The 18,817-nt window shown below is 31.6% G+C and overlaps 1 protein-coding gene across 1 annotated transcript in view; it reads right to left on the reverse strand.

The window, feature by feature from the left end:
* scn5lab (sodium channel, voltage gated, type V-like, alpha b) overlaps window positions 1-18,817 on the reverse strand; it is a 257,645-nt gene that overhangs the window by 119,693 nt on the left and 119,135 nt on the right. Inside the window, exon 10 of the mRNA XM_038305734.1 lies at window positions 252-393. Coding sequence (XP_038161662.1) covers window positions 252-393 — 142 coding nt within the window. The remainder of the gene's footprint in view (window positions 1-251; window positions 394-18,817) is intronic.

Consider the following 18,817-nt stretch of genomic DNA (forward strand, 5'->3'; position numbering starts at 1 on the left):
TAAATGTTTATTTTGTTTATTTTGCTCGCGGGTATTTTGAGATAAATGTGACGCCATATTTTAATGTTTGTTTTTTAGCAATCGATAAAAATTAAAAAAAACATTTAAAATTGTGTGGAGGTTGAAGGATGTAGAAAGAAGAAGGAGTTTCTGATTCTTTATTTTTCCTCTGAAACATTAGAAATGCTTCTAAATGAAGTCCTGACAGGTGTTTCCATGGTAACCTCTCCTCCTGACACCCTGAACCTTACGTGGTGGTAGAGGTTCTCCCAGTAGTCCTGGGTCATCAGGCGGAACAGCGACAGGAAGGCCCATCCGAAGGTGTCGAAGCTGGTGTATCCGTAGTTTGGGTTCCTTCCCGCCTTCAGACAGTCGAACCCATCTGGACACTTTCTGCAACGCAGAAGAACAACAGGAGAGGCTGTTTGAAAAGCTGCAGCGTCTCAGGGGGGTTACATAACGCCCCGTGTTTGTCTGAGCGTGGAAACACTGTCCCAGCGCCGCGTTCTGTAGAGCGGGGGCGTTAGGCGACACTTTTAGCAGCGTTCAGGTGTCCGTCCATCTACGCTGGAACCGGCTCGCTTTCCTCACCGACTCCGACATGAACACATCAACATTTTCCAAGAATTCATCTCCAGATTAGAGTGAAAAGAATAAAGCCATAGATCTGGTCCTCACAGAGAGGCTTTTTCTTAGAGGAGCTCATCAGTCCTCTGATACCTGAATCAGTGAAACCGGTTTGAACTGGTTTATAAAGACACCTGTCCACAGGTCAAGCATGGCTGAGACCGCAGAGCCAACATGGCGGCATGAATCTACGACAGGAAGCAGGAGAGAATCAATCAACTGTCGCAGCAACTGGGAGAAAATTGATCTTATGTTGCCACTTTTTCTGATAATGTTGCGACTTTATTCTCATATTATTATGGATTTATTGTAATAATGTTGCGACTTTATTCTCATATTATTATGAATTTATGGTAATAATGTTGCGACTTTATTCTCATATTATTATGACTTTATTGTAATAATGTTGCGACTTTATTCTCATATTATTATGAATTTATTGTAATAATGTTGCGACTTTATTCTCATATTATTATAACTTTATTGTAATAATGTTGCGACTTTATTCTCATATTATTATGAATTTATTGTAATAATGTTGCGACTTGATTCTCATATTATTATGAATTTATTGTAATAATGTTGCGACTTTATTCTCATATTATTATGAATTTATTGTAATAATGTTGCGACTTTATTCTCATATTATTATAACTTTATTGTAATAATGTTGCGACTTTATTCTCATATTATTATAACTTTATTGTAATAATGTTGCGACTTTATTCTTATATTATAACTTTATTGTAATAATGTTGCGACTTTATTCTCATATTATTATAACTTTATTGTAATAATGTTGCGACTTTATTCTCATATGATTATGAATTTATTGTAATAATGTTGCGACTTTATTCTCATATTATTATGAATTTATTGTAATAATGTTGCAACTTTATTCTCATATTATTATGAATTTATTGTAATAATGTTGCGACTTTATTCTTATATTATTATGAATTTATTGTAATAATGTTGCGACTTTATTCTCATATTATTATAACTTTATTGTAATAATGTTGCAACTTTATTCTCATATTATTATAACTTTATTGTAATAATGTTGCAACTTTATTCTCATATTATTATAACTTTATTGTAATAATGTTGCGACTTTATTCTCATATTATAACTTTATTGTAATAATGTTGCGACTTTATTCTCATATTATTATGAATTTATTGTAATAATGTTGCAACTTTATTCTCATATTATTATGAATTTATTGTAATAATGTTGCGACTTTATTCTCATATTATTATGAATTTATTGTAATAATGTTGCAACTTTATTCTCATATTATTATGAATTTATTGTAATAATGTTGCGACTTTATTCTCATATTATTATAACTTTATTGTAATAATGTTGCAACTTTATTCTCATATCATTATAACTTTATTGTAATAATGTTGCGACTTTATTCTCATATTATTATAACTTTATTGTAATAATGTTGCGACTTTATTCTCATATTATTATAACTTTATTGTAATAATGTTGCAACTTTATTCTCATATTATTATAACTTTATTGTAATAATGTTGCGACTTTATTCTCATATTATTATGAATTTATTGTAATAATGTTGCAACTTTATTCTCATATTATTATAACTTTATTGTAATAATGTTGCGACTTTATTCTCATATTATTATAACTTTATTGTAATAATGTTGCAACTTTATTCTCATATTATTATGAATTTATTGTAATAATGTTGCAACTTTATTCTCATATTATTATGAATTTATTGTAATAATGTTGCAACTTTATTCTCATATTATTATGAATTTATTGTAATAATGTTGCGACTTTATTCTCATATTATTATGAATTTATTGTAATAATGTTGCGACTTTATTCTCATATTATTATAACTTTATTGTAATAATGTTGCAACTTTATTCTCATATTATTATAACTTTATTGTAATAATGTTGCAACTTTATTCTCATATTATTATAACTTTATTGTAATAATGTTGCGACTTTATTCTCATATTATAACTTTATTGTAATAATGTTGCGACTTTATTCTCATATTATTATGAATTTATTGTAATAATGTTGCAACTTTATTCTCATATTATTATGAATTTATTGTAATAATGTTGCGACTTTATTCTCATATTATTATGAATTTATTGTAATAATGTTGCAACTTTATTCTCATATTATTATGAATTTATTGTAATAATGTTGCGACTTTATTCTCATATTATTATAACTTTATTGTAATAATGTTGCAACTTTATTCTCATATCATTATAACTTTATTGTAATAATGTTGCGACTTTATTCTCATATTATTATAACTTTATTGTAATAATGTTGCGACTTTATTCTCATATTATTATAACTTTATTGTAATAATGTTGCAACTTTATTCTCATATTATTATAACTTTATTGTAATAATGTTGCGACTTTATTCTCATATTATTATGAATTTATTGTAATAATGTTGCAACTTTATTCTCATATTATTATAACTTTATTGTAATAATGTTGCGACTTTATTCTCATATTATTATAACTTTATTGTAATAATGTTGCAACTTTATTCTCATATTATTATGAATTTATTGTAATAATGTTGCAACTTTATTCTCATATTATTATGAATTTATTGTAATAATGTTGCGACTTTATTCTCATATTATTATGAATTTATTGTAATAATGTTGCGACTTTATTCTCATATTATTATAACTTTATTGTAATAATGTTGCAACTTTATTCTCATATTATTATAACTTTATTGTAATAATGTTGCGACTTTATTCTCATATTATTATAACTTTATTGTAATAATGTTGCGACTTTATTCTCATATTATTATAACTTTATTGTAATAATGTTGCAACTTTATTCTCATATCATTATAACTTTATTGTAATAATGTTGCGACTTTATTCTCATATTATTATAACTTTATTGTAATAATGTTGCGACTTTATTCTCATATTATTATAACTTTATTGTAATAATGTTGCAACTTTATTCTCATATTATTATAACTTTATTGTAATAATGTTGCGACTTTATTCTCATATTATTATAACTTTATTGTAATAATGTTGCAACTTTATTCTCATATTATTATGAATTTATTGTAATAATGTTGCAACTTTATTCTCATATTATTATGAATTTATTGTAATAATGTTGCAACTTTATTCTCATATTATTATGAATTTATTGTAATAATGTTGCGACTTTATTCTCATATTATTATGAATTTATTGTAATAATGTTGCGACTTTATTCTCATATTATTATAACTTTATTGTAATAATGTTGCAACTTTATTCTCATATTATTATAACTTAATTGTAATAATGTTGCGACTTTATTCTCATATTATTATAACTTTATTGTAATAATGTTGCAACTTTATTCTCATATTATTATGAATTTATTGTAATAATGTTGCGACTTTATTCTCATATTATTATGAATTTATTGTAATAATGTTGCGACTTTATTCTCATATTATTATGAATTTATTGTAATAATGTTGCAACTTTATTCTCATATTATTATAACTTTATTGTAATAATGTTGCGACTTTATTCTCATATTATTATGAATTTATTGTAATAATGTTGCAACTTTATTCTCATATTATTATAACTTTATTGTAATAATGTTGCGACTTTATTCTCATATTATTATAAATTTATTGTAATAATGTTGCGACTTTATTCTCATATTATTATAACTTTATTGTAATAATGTTGCAACTTTATTCTCATATTATTATAACTTTATTGTAATAATGTTGCGACTTTATTCTCATATTATTATAACTTTATTGTAATAATGTTGCAACTTTATTCTCATATTATTATGAATTTATTGTAATAATGTTGCGACTTTATTCTCATATTATTATGAATTTATTGTAATAATGTTGCGACTTTATTCTCATATTATTATGAATTTATTGTAATAATGTTGCGACTTTATTCTCATATTATTATGAATTTATTGTAATAATGTTGCGACTTTATTCTCATATTATTATAAATTTATTGTAATAATGTTGCGACTTTATTCTCATATTATTATAACTTTATTGTAATAATGTTGCGACTTTATTCTCATATTATTATGAATTTATTGTAATAATGTTGCAACTTTATTCTCATATTATTATAACTTTATTGTAATAATGTTGCGACTTTATTCTCATATTATTATGAATTTATTGTAATAATGTTGCGACTTTATTCTCATATTATTATAACTTTATTGTAATAATGTTGCGACTTGATTCTCATATTATTATGAATTTATTGTAATAATGTTGCGACTTTATTCTCATATTATTATGAATTTATTGTAATAATGTTGCAACTTTATTCTCATATTATTATAACTTTATTGTAATAATGTTGCGACTTTATTCTCATATTATTATGAATTTATTGTAATAATGTTGCGACTTTATTCTCATATTATTATAACTTTATTGTAATAATGTTGCGACTTTATTCTCATATTATTATGAATTTATTGTAATAATGTTGCGACTTTATTCTCATATTTTTATAACTTTATTGTAATAATGTTGCGACTTGATTCTCATATTATTATGAATTTATTGTAATAATGTTGCAACTTTATTCTCATATTATTATGAATTTATTGTAATAATGTTGCGACTTTATTCTCATATTATTATAACTTTATTGTAATAATGTTGCGACTTTATTCTTATATTATAACTTTATTGTAATAATGTTGCGACTTTATTCTCATATTATTATAACTTTATTGTAATAATGTTGCGACTTTATTCTCATATGATTATGAATTTATTGTAATAATGTTGCTACTTTATTCTCATATTATTATGAATTTATTGTAATAATGTTGCAACTTTATTCTCATATTATTATGAATTTATTGTAATAATGTTGCGACTTTATTCTCATATTATTATAACTTTATTGTAATAATGTTGCAACTTTATTCTCATATTATTATAACTTTATTGTAATAATGTTGCGACTTTATTCTCATATTATTATAACTTTATTGTAATAATGTTGCGACTTTATTCTCATATTATAACTTTATTGTAATAATGTTGCGACTTTATTCTCATATTATTATGAATTTATTGTAATAATGTTGCAACTTTATTCTCATATTATTATGAATTTATTGTAATAATGTTGCGACTTTATTCTCATATTATTATGAATTTATTGTAATAATGTTGCAACTTTATTCTCATATTATTATGAATTTATTGTAATAATGTTGCGACTTTATTCTCATATTATTATAACTTTATTGTAATAATGTTGCAACTTTATTCTCATATTATTATAACTTTATTGTAATAATGTTGCGACTTTATTCTCATATTATTATAACTTTATTGTAATAATGTTGCGACTTTATTCTCATATTATTATAACTTTATTGTAATAATGTTGCGACTTTATTCTCATATTATTATAACTTTATTGTAATAATGTTGCGACTTTATTCTCATATTATTATAACTTTATTATAATAATGTTGCGACTTTATTCTCATATTATTATGAATTTATTGTAATAATGTTGCGACTTTATTCTCATATTATTATAACTTTATTGTAATAATGTTGCAACTTTATTCTCATATTATTACAACTTTATTGTAATAATGTTGCGACTTTATTCTCATATTATTATAACTTTATTGTAATAATGTTGCAACTTTATTCTCATATTATTATGAATTTATTGTAATAATGTTGCGACTTTATTCTCATATTATTATGAATTTATTGTAATAATGTTGCGACTTTATTCTCATATTATTATGAATTTATTGTAATAATGTTGCGACTTTATTCTCATATTATTATAACTTTATTATAATAATGTTGCGACTTTATTCTCATATTATTATGAATTTATTGTAATAATGTTGCGACTTTATTCTCATATTATTATAACTTTATTGTAATAATGTTGCAACTTTATTCTCATATTATTATGAATTTATTGTAATAATGTTGCGACTTTATTCTCATATTATTATAACTTTATTGTAATAATGTTGCAACTTTATTCTCATATTATTATAACTTTATTGTAATAATGTTGCGACTTTATTCTCATATTATTATAACTTTATTGTAATAATGTTGCAACTTTATTCTCATATTATTATGAATTTATTGTAATAATGTTGCGACTTTATTCTCATATTATTATGAATTTATTGTAATAATGTTGCGACTTTATTCTTATATTATAACTTTATTGTAATAATGTTGCAACTTTATTCTCATATTATTATAAATTTATTGTAATAATGTTGCGACTTTATTCTCATATTATTATAACTTTATTGTAATAATGTTGCGACTTTATTCTCATATTATAACTTTATTGTAATAATGTTGCGACTTTATTCTCATATTATTATGAATTTATTGTAATAATGTTGCAACTTTATTCTCATATTATTATGAATTTATTGTAATAATGTTGCGACTTTATTCTCATATTATTATGAATTTATTGTAATAATGTTGCAACTTTATTCTCATATTATTATAACTTTATTGTAATAATGTTGCAACTTTATTCTCATATTATTATAACTTTATTGTAATAATGTTGCGACTTTATTCTCATTTTATTATAACTTTATTGTAATAATGTTGCGACTTTATTCTCATATTATTATAACTTTATTGTAATAATGTTGCGACTTTATTCTCATATTATTATAACTTTATTGTAATAATGTTGCGACTTTATTCTCATATTATTATAACTTTATTGTAATAATGTTGCGACTTTATTCTCATATTATTATGAATTTATTGTAATAATGTTGCGACTTTATTCTCATATTATTATAACTTTATTGTAATAATGTTGCAACTTTATTCTCATATTATTATAACTTTATTGTAATAATGTTGCGACTTTATTCTCATATTATTATAACTTTATTGTAATAATGTTGCGACTTTATTCTCATTTTATTATAACTTTATTGTAATAATGTTGCGACTTTATTCTCATATTATTATAACTTTATTGTAATAATGTTGCGACTTTATTCTCATATTATTATAACTTTATTGTAATAATGTTGCAACTTTATTCTCATATTATTATAACTTTATTGTAATAATGTTGCGACTTTATTCTCATATTATTATAACTTTATTGTAATAATGTTGCAACTTTATTCTCATATTATTATGAATTTATTGTAATAATGTTGCGACTTTATTCTTATATTATAACTTTATTGTAATAATGTTGCAACTTTATTCTCATATTATTATAACTTTATTGTAATAATGTTGCGACTTTATTCTCATATTATTATAACTTTATTGTAATAATGTTGCAACTTTATTCTCATATTATTATGAATTTATTGTAATAATGTTGCGACTTTATTCTCATATTATTATAACTTTATTGTAATAATGTTGCAACTTTATTCTCATATTATTATGAATTTATTGTAATAATGTTGCGACTTTATTCTTATATTATAACTTTATTGTAATAATGTTGCAACTTTATTCTCATATTATTATAAATTTATTGTAATAATGTTGCGACTTTATTCTCATATTATTATAACTTTATTGTAATAATGTTGCAACTTTATTCTCATATTATTATAAATTTATTGTAATAATGTTGCGACTTTATTCTCATATTATTATAACTTTATTGTAATAATGTTGCGACTTTATTCTCATATTATTATGAATTTATTGTAATAATGTTGCGACTTTATTCTCATATTATTATAACTTTATTGTAATAATGTTGCGACTTTATTCTCATATTATTATAACTTTATCGTAATAATGTTGCGACTTTATTCTCATATTATTATGAATTTATTGTAATAATGTTGCGACTTTATTCTCATATTATTATAACTTTATTGTAATAATGTTGCGACTTTATTCTCATATTATTATGAATTTATTGATTTTTTTAAAATACAATTTTCAAATTTTCTTCTAAATCGTCTGATAACGAGTGCATCTATAAACATGTTTACGGCAGAATGATTTGACATTTAAACATGGTTTCCGTGACTTTCAGCTCCTGCAGAGACTCCAGCGTTTGTGGAGGAAAGTTAACGTCCGAGTTTCACGGCCAGGAAACAGAAATCCGATGAAGGAATGGAGCAAAATAGCAGCTTTAGTTCCAGAAAAGCTGCTGAAAACTGACTGGAAAACTTCTACCAACAAAGTTGGGTTTTTGTTATTGATTAAATTCTCATTTTCCTCGTTAACAAAAGAAGATTAAACCAAATAACACAATTTATAAACTCTCTAAAATCCTAAAGTCTGATTTCGTGGTTTTTTAGTTGAATGAATGATGGAAACTAGAACCCTCTGACATCAACGCTGATGGAAAACTTTTCTGCCGGGGTATTAAATGTCGGCATCCCGTCACGTTTTATCCCTGCAAGATGCGAACATCCCAGCTGCTCAGACGGAGACGTGCAGATGGACAGAAAGACGATCTGGATGTTTGGACGATGTTTCCTCTGAGGGAGAGAAGCTAACAGCATCTCAGCCACTGCAGCACCAACAGAGAAAGCTCTGACTCAGCTCCACGGTGAGGAAGTAAAGGTTGCTGCAGAGAAGACGCCACTCTGGGACTCAAACCAGCAACCCTGAGGGCACAAACGTCCCTGCCTCCCCCCGATCTCTGCAGACAGACTCACACCCATACTCGTGCTTGAAAAAAGATTTAAAGGTTGAATAGTATTAACACCCGGGAAGCAGCAGGAGCCAATGAAAACGCAGCGTCTGTGGAGGTCAGAGGGCGCCGCAATTAACAGCTTTTAAATGTTTAAACGCTTCGACTGGTGTGAAGGCATCGAACTTGATGGTTTGCTGCTGTCTGTTTGGACCTTTCTGAACATGTGCAGCAAATAGACTGATCCAATATGGTGGACACTGATTTCTATAGCTCCAATTCACATCATGTCATCTCAGGTCACTTTCCAGTTCACCAGATCACCCAGTCAGATTGATTCAAAGTTTTCTATCTAAGGAAAACCAGCTGATTGCATCGACTCATTGACTCTTCAGCAATCCCTCACACTAAGCATGCTTGTGGTGACAGTGGAGAGGAAAAACTCCCTTTGAACAGGAAGAAACCTCCAGCAGAACCAGGCTCAGTGTGAGCGGCCATCTGCTGAGGCCCACTGGGGTTCAAGGAGACAGAAGCAGACATAGAAAAAGAAGCATAGATACAAAAGGCAACTGTCAACCAGCTCCACAGGCGGCCCCGTCCAGGAAACACACAGCCAGGCAGACGAGCTCCGAGCCAGCTCCCATGTCAGAGGATGAAGAGAGCACATCCAGTTAGTCACAGTCAGAGAAACAGGACTACACTGGAAAACAGGCCAAGCTCCAACATCTAGAAACAAAGGTGTTGATGGCAGCAGCACAGCTGTGACACGTCAGCGTTCTGATGGCGCCGATCTAAAGTCTAAGCAGCTTCTGCTCAGCATGAACAGAAAAAAATGTCTGTTTTTTTTAAATATGTGTATTTATTAGGTAAGTAAGAAAAATTTACAAATAAATATCTTTAAAATGTTGATTATTTTATATTAATCTTACTATCTTTGTTAACTTGCTCTGATTTAGAGGGAAAACCTTTATTTTAGGAAATGTTTTATGTTCGGATCATATTTCAGAGCTCAGGTTCTGGATGGGGGGGGGGGGGGGGGCACTCCTTCACCCTCATCTTCAGGGTGATGATGAAGCATAAAGCAGCAGCTGATGCAGATGAAAGCGTTTGGGTTTATGGAACCACTCTGTGACCCAAACGGTCCAGGAAGCAGGATCGATGCTGATTGGATCAAACCCAGGCTGAAAGCGGCCATGAGGGGAGAGCGTGCCGTTCCCGCACCTCCATCCACCCCTCTCCTGATGACTGAGTCAACGCCGTGGCATGTGAGAGAGTGTGTGTGACGGCGCTTCCCGTCACCACGGAGCCGCGCGTGTCTGACGTGTCACGGCATGACAGCTCGCGGTTATCTCCAACACACACCTCCGTCTGCGTTAATGGAGGGACGCCACTTCAGATGCAGCTCTGGCCCTGAGAGGGGCCCCTCAGCGGGGGCCGCTAACACCCAGACATCACACACAGGGCGCTGCAGAGGAGACACAAAGACTCCAACACTTCCAGTCTAAATGTAGAGCCAGTCTCTCAGCACCGCAGAACGACACCTTTACAGAGCAGAGGTTTGGGATTATAATCCTGCTGCTTGTTTTATTCCCTCGTTCTGCTCCTGCAGCCCAGTGACTGAAAGAGAGACAGAATATTAGGGCCAAGGTAGAGATTTCTCTGTTTTAACCCCGGCGTACGCTGGATGATATTTTTCCCGTTTTCAGGCCGATTCTCCAGTCGTGAGAGAACTTTCCGATCGGCCCGACTATCAGCCTGATGGAGCGTGGTGTAGTTTACAGGTGGATAACGAGGGGCGATCAGCCTCTAATGACCACCCCCCCATCAGGAATCTGACCTTAAGCTCAGAATTCTGACAGCTAACAAACATGTTAGCATCCAGCCGTAGCCATGTCTGTTTTAGAGACTAGCTCTCTTGTTTTAATCACCTTCTGCTCTTCCATTAATCAGTACTTTGACCACTGCTGCACTTTTTATATTTTTGTATAACTTGTGCCATTTGAAATATCAATGCAAAGTTCATAAGCTGTATGTAACGCAATTTCGTTCTGTATGCACTCTGTGCATACAAAATGACAAATAAAGAAGTCTAAGTCTAAAAAATAGCATCAGCAGGGACGGAAAAAGTCGCCTAATTCCATCATTTTCCACCAGTGTGTTCCTGTTTCTCCCAAATAATTCACATCTTAGTCAGTGAAGCTGAGTGGCCATCTACATTAAGATCCACAATTCTCAGATTAAAGTCAGAATTCTGAGAAATAAATTCGAATTCTGAGATTAATATAAAAAAATCTGAGATAAAATTCAAAATTTTGAGAAAAAAGTCAGAATTTTGAGATTAATGTCAGAATTCTGGGATTAAAGTAAATAAATATGAGAAAAAGGTAAAAATTCTGAGATTAAAGGCAGAATTCTTACATTTCAAAATTCTGATAAATAGATTTGAGTCCTGAGATTAATGTCAAAAATCTGACATTAAATTCAAAATTCTGAGAAAAAAGTTAGAATTCTGAGATTAAAGTCAGAATTCTGATTTAAAAAAATCACAATTTTGATTTAAAAAAAAAATTACAATTTTGATTAAAATAAAAGTCTAATTCTGAGATTAATGTCAGAATTCTGGGATATAATTCAAAATTCTGATAAATAAATTTGAGTTCTGAGATTAACTTAAAAAATCAGAGATTAATGTCAAAAATCTGAGATTAAATTCAAAATTTTGAGAAGAAAGTCAGAATTCTGAGATTAAAGTAAAAGAATCTGAGAAAAAAGTAAAAATTCTGATAAATAAATTCGAATTCTGAGATTAATGTCAAAAATCTGAGATTAAATTCAAAATTCTGAGAAAAAAGTCAGAATTCTTATGATTAAAAAACACAATTTTTGATTTTTTTTATTTAAAAAAAAAGTCAAAATTCTGGGATAAAGTAAAAAATCTGAGAAAAAAGTAAAAATTCTGAGATTAAAGTCAGAATTCTGAGATTCATGTAAAAATTCTGAATTTTTTCCCATATTAACTGAATTTATACTTTAAAAACATGTTAACGTTTTTATTTTTTCCTTGGCCCCAATCTTCTTCCGTAAAAGACGCGCGTAGCTATCGGTTCGACTCGCTCCAGCGCCGTCGAATGTTTTTAAAGTGACCATTCAATCCAACACTCTTTTCTCTTCTTATTTTAGACGCTTTATGATCCCAAAACATTTTTTGGGGATCATAAAGGAAATGTGGGGCCCTGGGCCCCTAGGATCGATGTTCTTATCTCAGGATGACGTGTCAGGCAGATCATATCGGCTCATTTCTTTCCATTTATTCCACTCGAACCACATCAACAATAATCAGCTGTCATAAACTGTTCGGCTGCGTCTGAAACCAGGAGCTCACCGACCCCAATAACCAACTCCAATATATTCCAGGTGCTGCAGTCACCTGTCTATCATGAAGGGGCGGAGCCAGATACAGCGTCCAATTATGTGCAGCAGCAAAAATACAACCAAACAGTTTTATTATTTCATAATTCTGTAAACTTCTAAATATTTCATGTTCATATAAGTTATAAATATTAAACCACAAAGTATAAAATATCCAATATAAAACATCATTTATTTCAAGGATATATTATTTAATTATCTTATTCTAAGAGTAAAAATCTTCATTCCAGATCATCTTATGAACCTGCTCATATTAACCCTTTACAGGCAGGACAAAAATCATCATTTCCAGCCAATAATGTTACTGGAATCCAGGAACAAACTGAATTACCTTTGTAAAGTTAAAAAAATATGAATATTTTAAGGCAAAAATGTATGTCAATGTAATAACAAGAACGCCGACTTGTCCGTATATATTAAGGAAAATAACAAAGACCTAAATATAATTGTTAACTAGGCTTATTAACTTTTTAATTAACTTTTTACCTTTTTTTTCTTGACTTTTTAACTTTTTTTCAACTTAATTTCCAGCAGGTAATATGTCATTAAAGGGCTCCTCTAATTGATCAAATGCCAAAATCAAAAGTGCAGCCATGTAGCAGGATCTATGCTGAATGGCTGATATAGATCTAGTGCTTCTAGACCTCACTGAGGGATGGAGGGGGGGGCTCCATTTGTAATGGGGATGCAGGAGATCAGAAGCAGTAACTTGCCCTATAAAGGTTTAAGGGTAAAAACACATTTAAGACATTTTTCACTTATTTCTAGGTTCTTTTTGCAGTGCAGCCTGTAAACAAACGCTTTTATTCTGTGGTAGATGACATATTTTCTGAAATTGATTTAAATATTATCATAATTTGTTCACTTTCTGAAATAATTTCCTTTCATTCATTCATTCAGAAGCGATCTATGCGAGTTTGACCCAAACTGGGTTTGCTGCCGTTTAGCGATCCAAACGTCTGTGATGACAGCGGGACCCAAACCACGGAGCAGCTCTCCCAGCAGTCCCAGCTCTCCCACTTAGCCACGAGCATCCCAGCTCCATGGGAACGGAGCCGCAGAGTCGGAGGGACAGACAAACAGGATGGGGGTTATTCCTGGAGGCTCCGCCTGTCCGCGGTGCCCCCCCCCCCCCCCCCCCCCCCCCCCCGCCACACACAAACACACACGCCGCTAATTATAACACTCAGGTAAACTCCGGTCCACCAGGAGGACAGGATCCTGCATCGCTATAGCAACCGTATCCCAGCTCAGGTTGCCGCGGGAGACGGTTTCTCCGCTGGGAGATCCTGGCGGTGTATCCCAGAGAAGGGAGCAGAGAACATCTCCTGAACTCCTCTTCATCACCGAGGAGTTTAATCCGGTTAAACCGACAACAGAGTAAATCACTGCCTCTAATTTCATTTACAGTAGCTCGGCCAGTCAGGTTTAATCTGGCTAATCTAATTCTAACCATCCTGATTTAATCCCGCTCTAATCTGGTGAACAGCTGTAAGATCGTCGGCTCAACCTGAATCCGTCTTCGTCCGGGTTTGTCCAGTTCGTCCAGATCCAGTCTGTCCCTTAAGGACAGTTCAGCTTTGTCTCTTTTAATCGGCCTCAATAGACCCAACCGGGTTACATTAATCCTAATCTAACCTGAAACGCTAACAATAAACTGAAGACAAACCCAAATTCCACTCATCTATAGTCTGGATATTTAACACTTTTATTTCATTAAAGTTCAACCGTTGCAGAATGAGATAAAAGGAGATAAAACCAGAACTAGAACTGAATGATTTATCAAATAAAATAAGGATTTATTCTTCATGGGATTATTTTCTTTATACTAGATGAAGAAAACTTTCGGTTGATGACATAACAGCATTTTATTTCAATTTATTGTTTCTGGTTTTCATGCGTTTCCATATTGAAGCAAAGATAGATTTTTTATCTAGATTTTAAAGAAGAAATGTTTAGTTTTGATGTAAATACAATCAAGGAAAAAGATGGAAAGTTGTTTCATTATTTAGAAATTTTAAATTGGTTTACACTGCAATGCATTCTGGATAAATGATGTATGCTAGGCACTGTAGCGCTAGCTCTTCCTAGCCAAAGTAATAATGAGGAACATTAAAAGTTTTTGGTTTTGAAACAGATCGACTCCGATGTAGAATCACAAGAGGTGATGAAGACAAGGAGAACCTATCAGAGGAAGAGGGTTCGCTGATGAAGCTACTGCTAGGAGATGCTAACCCACATGCGACAAAGGCCGTTAGCAGTTAGCATCAGGATCAAGACATTTTCTCTGATATATTAGAATGAGTTAAAGTAACGGAAGGTGCTTCAACGTCACTTTAAAAAGTCAACCATTATTTGGTGTCGATTTCACGTTAGCGTCTGCAAACAGTGTTAGCTCTAGCTAATCTAGTAAACAGTTGATCATTTGGTCTGTCTCAACAGATATATTTAACGGCTCATGAAAACTTTGAGGCAGCGACGCAGTGAGGCTTTGTCTACATGCAATAAAATGACAATAGCTTAGCTAACGTTAGCTTTCCAATGTTTAGTCTGTAGGTTCCAGTCAAGTAGGACCTAAAAGCGTCATCAAACCAGTATTCATTGGTCAAAAACATGGACACCATTGGGTGAAAAATCTAGAAAAAAACAATACCGTATTTTCTGGACTATAAGCAACTACTTTTTTCCATTCTTTGAACTATGCGGCTTTTGAGAAGCTGCGGCTTCTCTGTGGATTTTTTTCTAAACCGCCAAAGGGGGAAGCTCAAAGAGGCTAATTTTGATTTAGCACAAGAACATGCTAGCATCAGACGCTGTTGCTACCCGATCTGTACCGGTGTAGGTACCAGATTGACTTGGGCTGCCAGATTGACTCGGGGGCCTGCGCCTTTTGATGACATAATATGGCAACTCCGCCCGTCACTATATGGCAACGCCACTCGTAACGATATGGCAACTCCACTCAAACAAACTACATTGCGCCCGCGGTCTCTATTTGTCACAAATCTATTTGCAGACCGCGGGCTCAATGTAGTTTTGTTTGAGTGGCGTTGCCATAATGTGACGTCATCGGGAGGCGCAAGGCCCATGGCGAATTCGGTGACGTCATCGGAAGGCGCAGGGACCATGGAGAATTTCTTCGTAAAATTGTCCGTTTACAAACCGCAATCCCGCTTTCGAATAAAACCTACACCCCGCTATAATTACTTTAGTAAGATGTCCAGACCAATCAAAATGTTTTGCGCAATTGTGCAAACGTTAAAACAATTATGTATTGTGACGTCATCAAAAGGCGCAGGCCCCCGAGTCAATCTGGCAGCCCGAGTCAATCTGGTACCTACACCGGAAGCACGATCCATCCTGCGCCATCAGCTCATTTGGACATCCAGACATACATCCGGCTCGCCTCTTAATTTTATTTTGTTTAAAAAGATCTAAATGACATTTTTCACTAAACTATTATGTATCAAAGGCGAATAATGTATTTCCTGAGAAAGTAACTGCATTAAAATCCTTTCTTTTGTATCAGTCGTTTACCGATCTGCACCGGAAATGGGATCCTATGCGACTTCCACTGGCTAACTTTTTCGGGTCTGTATTTAAACATAAATCTCGTCTTTCTGAGTTTTATTTTTTCCTTTCATGTTAACATTATGGTATATAGTGCGTAATCTAAAGAAAGAAACAACTAAAATGCAGATAAACACGGTTTAATCAGATTTAGCCGGACTGCTCTGAGCGTGTCCCATGATGACGTCAGAGAAGCTGTTTTACGAAGAAAATGTAAAAAGCATCAAAGTTGTCTCACAAAAGTCATGGAACCTTTTTTAAAGATGTTTATTAACATTCTTTAAAGAGTTAGGTATAGAAATAAGTAATTTTAGAACCAAAATTACATTACTTATGGACACCCGGATGTATATTTGTTCGCACATGTGCAGAACGGATCGTGCTTACGGGACGGATCGAGTAGCTGCGAACTAACATGCAAACGGCAGCTAGCATTCTTTAGACAGTTAAGGATAGAAATAAGTAATTTTAGAACCATAATTATATTACTTATGGACACCCGGATGTTGGCACATGTGCAGAACGGATCGTGCTTACGGGACGGATCGGATAGTGACAGCTCTGGCTGCTTCGAGCTAACATGCTAACGGCAGCTAGCATTCTTTAGAGAGTTAAGGATAGAAATAAATAATTTTAGAACCATAATAACATTACTTTTGGACACTTATGGATGTATATCTGTTCGCGCATGCGCAGGACGGATCGTGCTTACGGGATGGATCAGGTAGTGACAACTCTGGCTGCTGCGAGCTTACAAGCTAACGGGAGCTAGCATTCTCCTTCGTCCCTACTCCAGGGGCTATATGTAGAGCTCCCCCTACAGGTTTGGTCAGACACAGTTCAGTAGATATCAGCGGCTCATAGCACATTAAGGTTCATAGCATGGTATGGTTTCCAGTTTTTTTCAAAATATTTAGTGGGCGTGGCTTATAGTGAGGTGCGCTGTATAGTCCGTAAAATACGGTTTGTTTGTTTTTAGGTACCCCAAACAGCACATTTTAAGTTGTTAGGAGAATAACAGCACATTTAGGCCAACCTCTTTAACTAATCATCAATCTGTTTAAAAAAACAAGAAGTTTTATCTGACAATATTTAATTAAAATCCTGTTTATCATCAGTCAAACATTCAGGGAGGCTGAATAACTGAATCACGCTTTGTGGTTTAATCAAGCATGATTGAAAAGAATTGAATTTGAATCAAACATGATTGATTGCTTTAGGCGAGCAAACATTCTGCAGCTGCAGAGGGACCCGCGGGGCCCCGGTCCGGGGAACCGCGTCAGGGGAACCAATCGCACCTCTGGGAACGTCACTAATTGCTTTCTGAGTATCAGACTAGATGCAGACGACTGCTGCTGAGTCGGACCTGCATCTCCCTCCAGCAGAGCGGCAACAAAACCTGCAAACACTAAACTGTGGTTCTTTACAGTAGAAATAATCAGAATTCTGAGATTAAATCAGAATTCTGATTTTAAAAAAATGACAATTTTGATTTTTAAAAAGTCAAAATATGATAAAAAAGTAAAAATTCTGAGATATAACTCAAAATTCTGATAAATAAGTTTGAATTCTGAGATTAATGTAAAAAATCTGAGATTAAATTCAAAATTCTGAGAAAAAAGATCTACTTTTTTAGAATAAAAAATGATTGAAAAAAATATTTACTTTTTTAATCAGAATTCTGATTTTAAAAAAATCACAATTAAAAAAAAAGTTAAAATTATGATAAAAAAAGTAAAAATTCTGAGATTAAAGTCAGAATTCAGATTTTTTTTAAAAATCACAATTTTGATTTAAAAAAAGTCAAAATATGATACAAAAAAGTCAAAATTCTGAGATATAATTCAAAATTCTGATAAATAACTTTGAATTCTGAGTTTAATGTAAAAAAGATCTACTTTTTTTTTAAATAAAAAAAGATTGAAAAAAAAAATTTACTTTTTAAATCAGAATTCTGATTTAAAAAATCACAATTTAAAAAAAAAATCAAAATTATGATAAAAAAGTCAAAATTCTGAGATTAATGTAAAAATTCTGATCTTTTTTCCCATGTTAACGGAATTCATATTTTAAAAACATGTTCTAGGATTAATGTCAGAATTCTGGGATTAAAGTAGAAAATCTGAGAAAAAAAGTAAAAATTCTGAGATTAATGTTAAAATTCAGAATTTTTTCCCATATTAACGGACTTTATATTTTAAAACATGTTAACTTTTTTAAATTTAACAATGGAGGGAATATATATATTTATTTAATACAGAGAAAGGAAGGGAGAACATCCCAGTCCTCCCAGGAAGGAACGTTCCAGCAGATTCAGTCCTGAAGCTTAAAGAGAAGATCAGACTCCAGAGCTTCATCTCAGATTGGAGGTTAAAGGTCACAGCAGGACAGTCAGGACTATTAAGGATTGGCTGAGCTTGAAGGATGAGAACACATCTATAGATCTGTGTGCAGAAACAAACACCTGCAAACCTAAACGAACGGA

The sequence above is a fragment of the Cyprinodon tularosa genome, unplaced genomic scaffold, assembly GCF_016077235.1.
Source record: "Cyprinodon tularosa strain WSP-4 unplaced genomic scaffold, ASM1607723v1 ctg562, whole genome shotgun sequence".
Classification (NCBI taxonomy): Eukaryota; Metazoa; Chordata; class Actinopteri; order Cyprinodontiformes; family Cyprinodontidae; genus Cyprinodon; species Cyprinodon tularosa.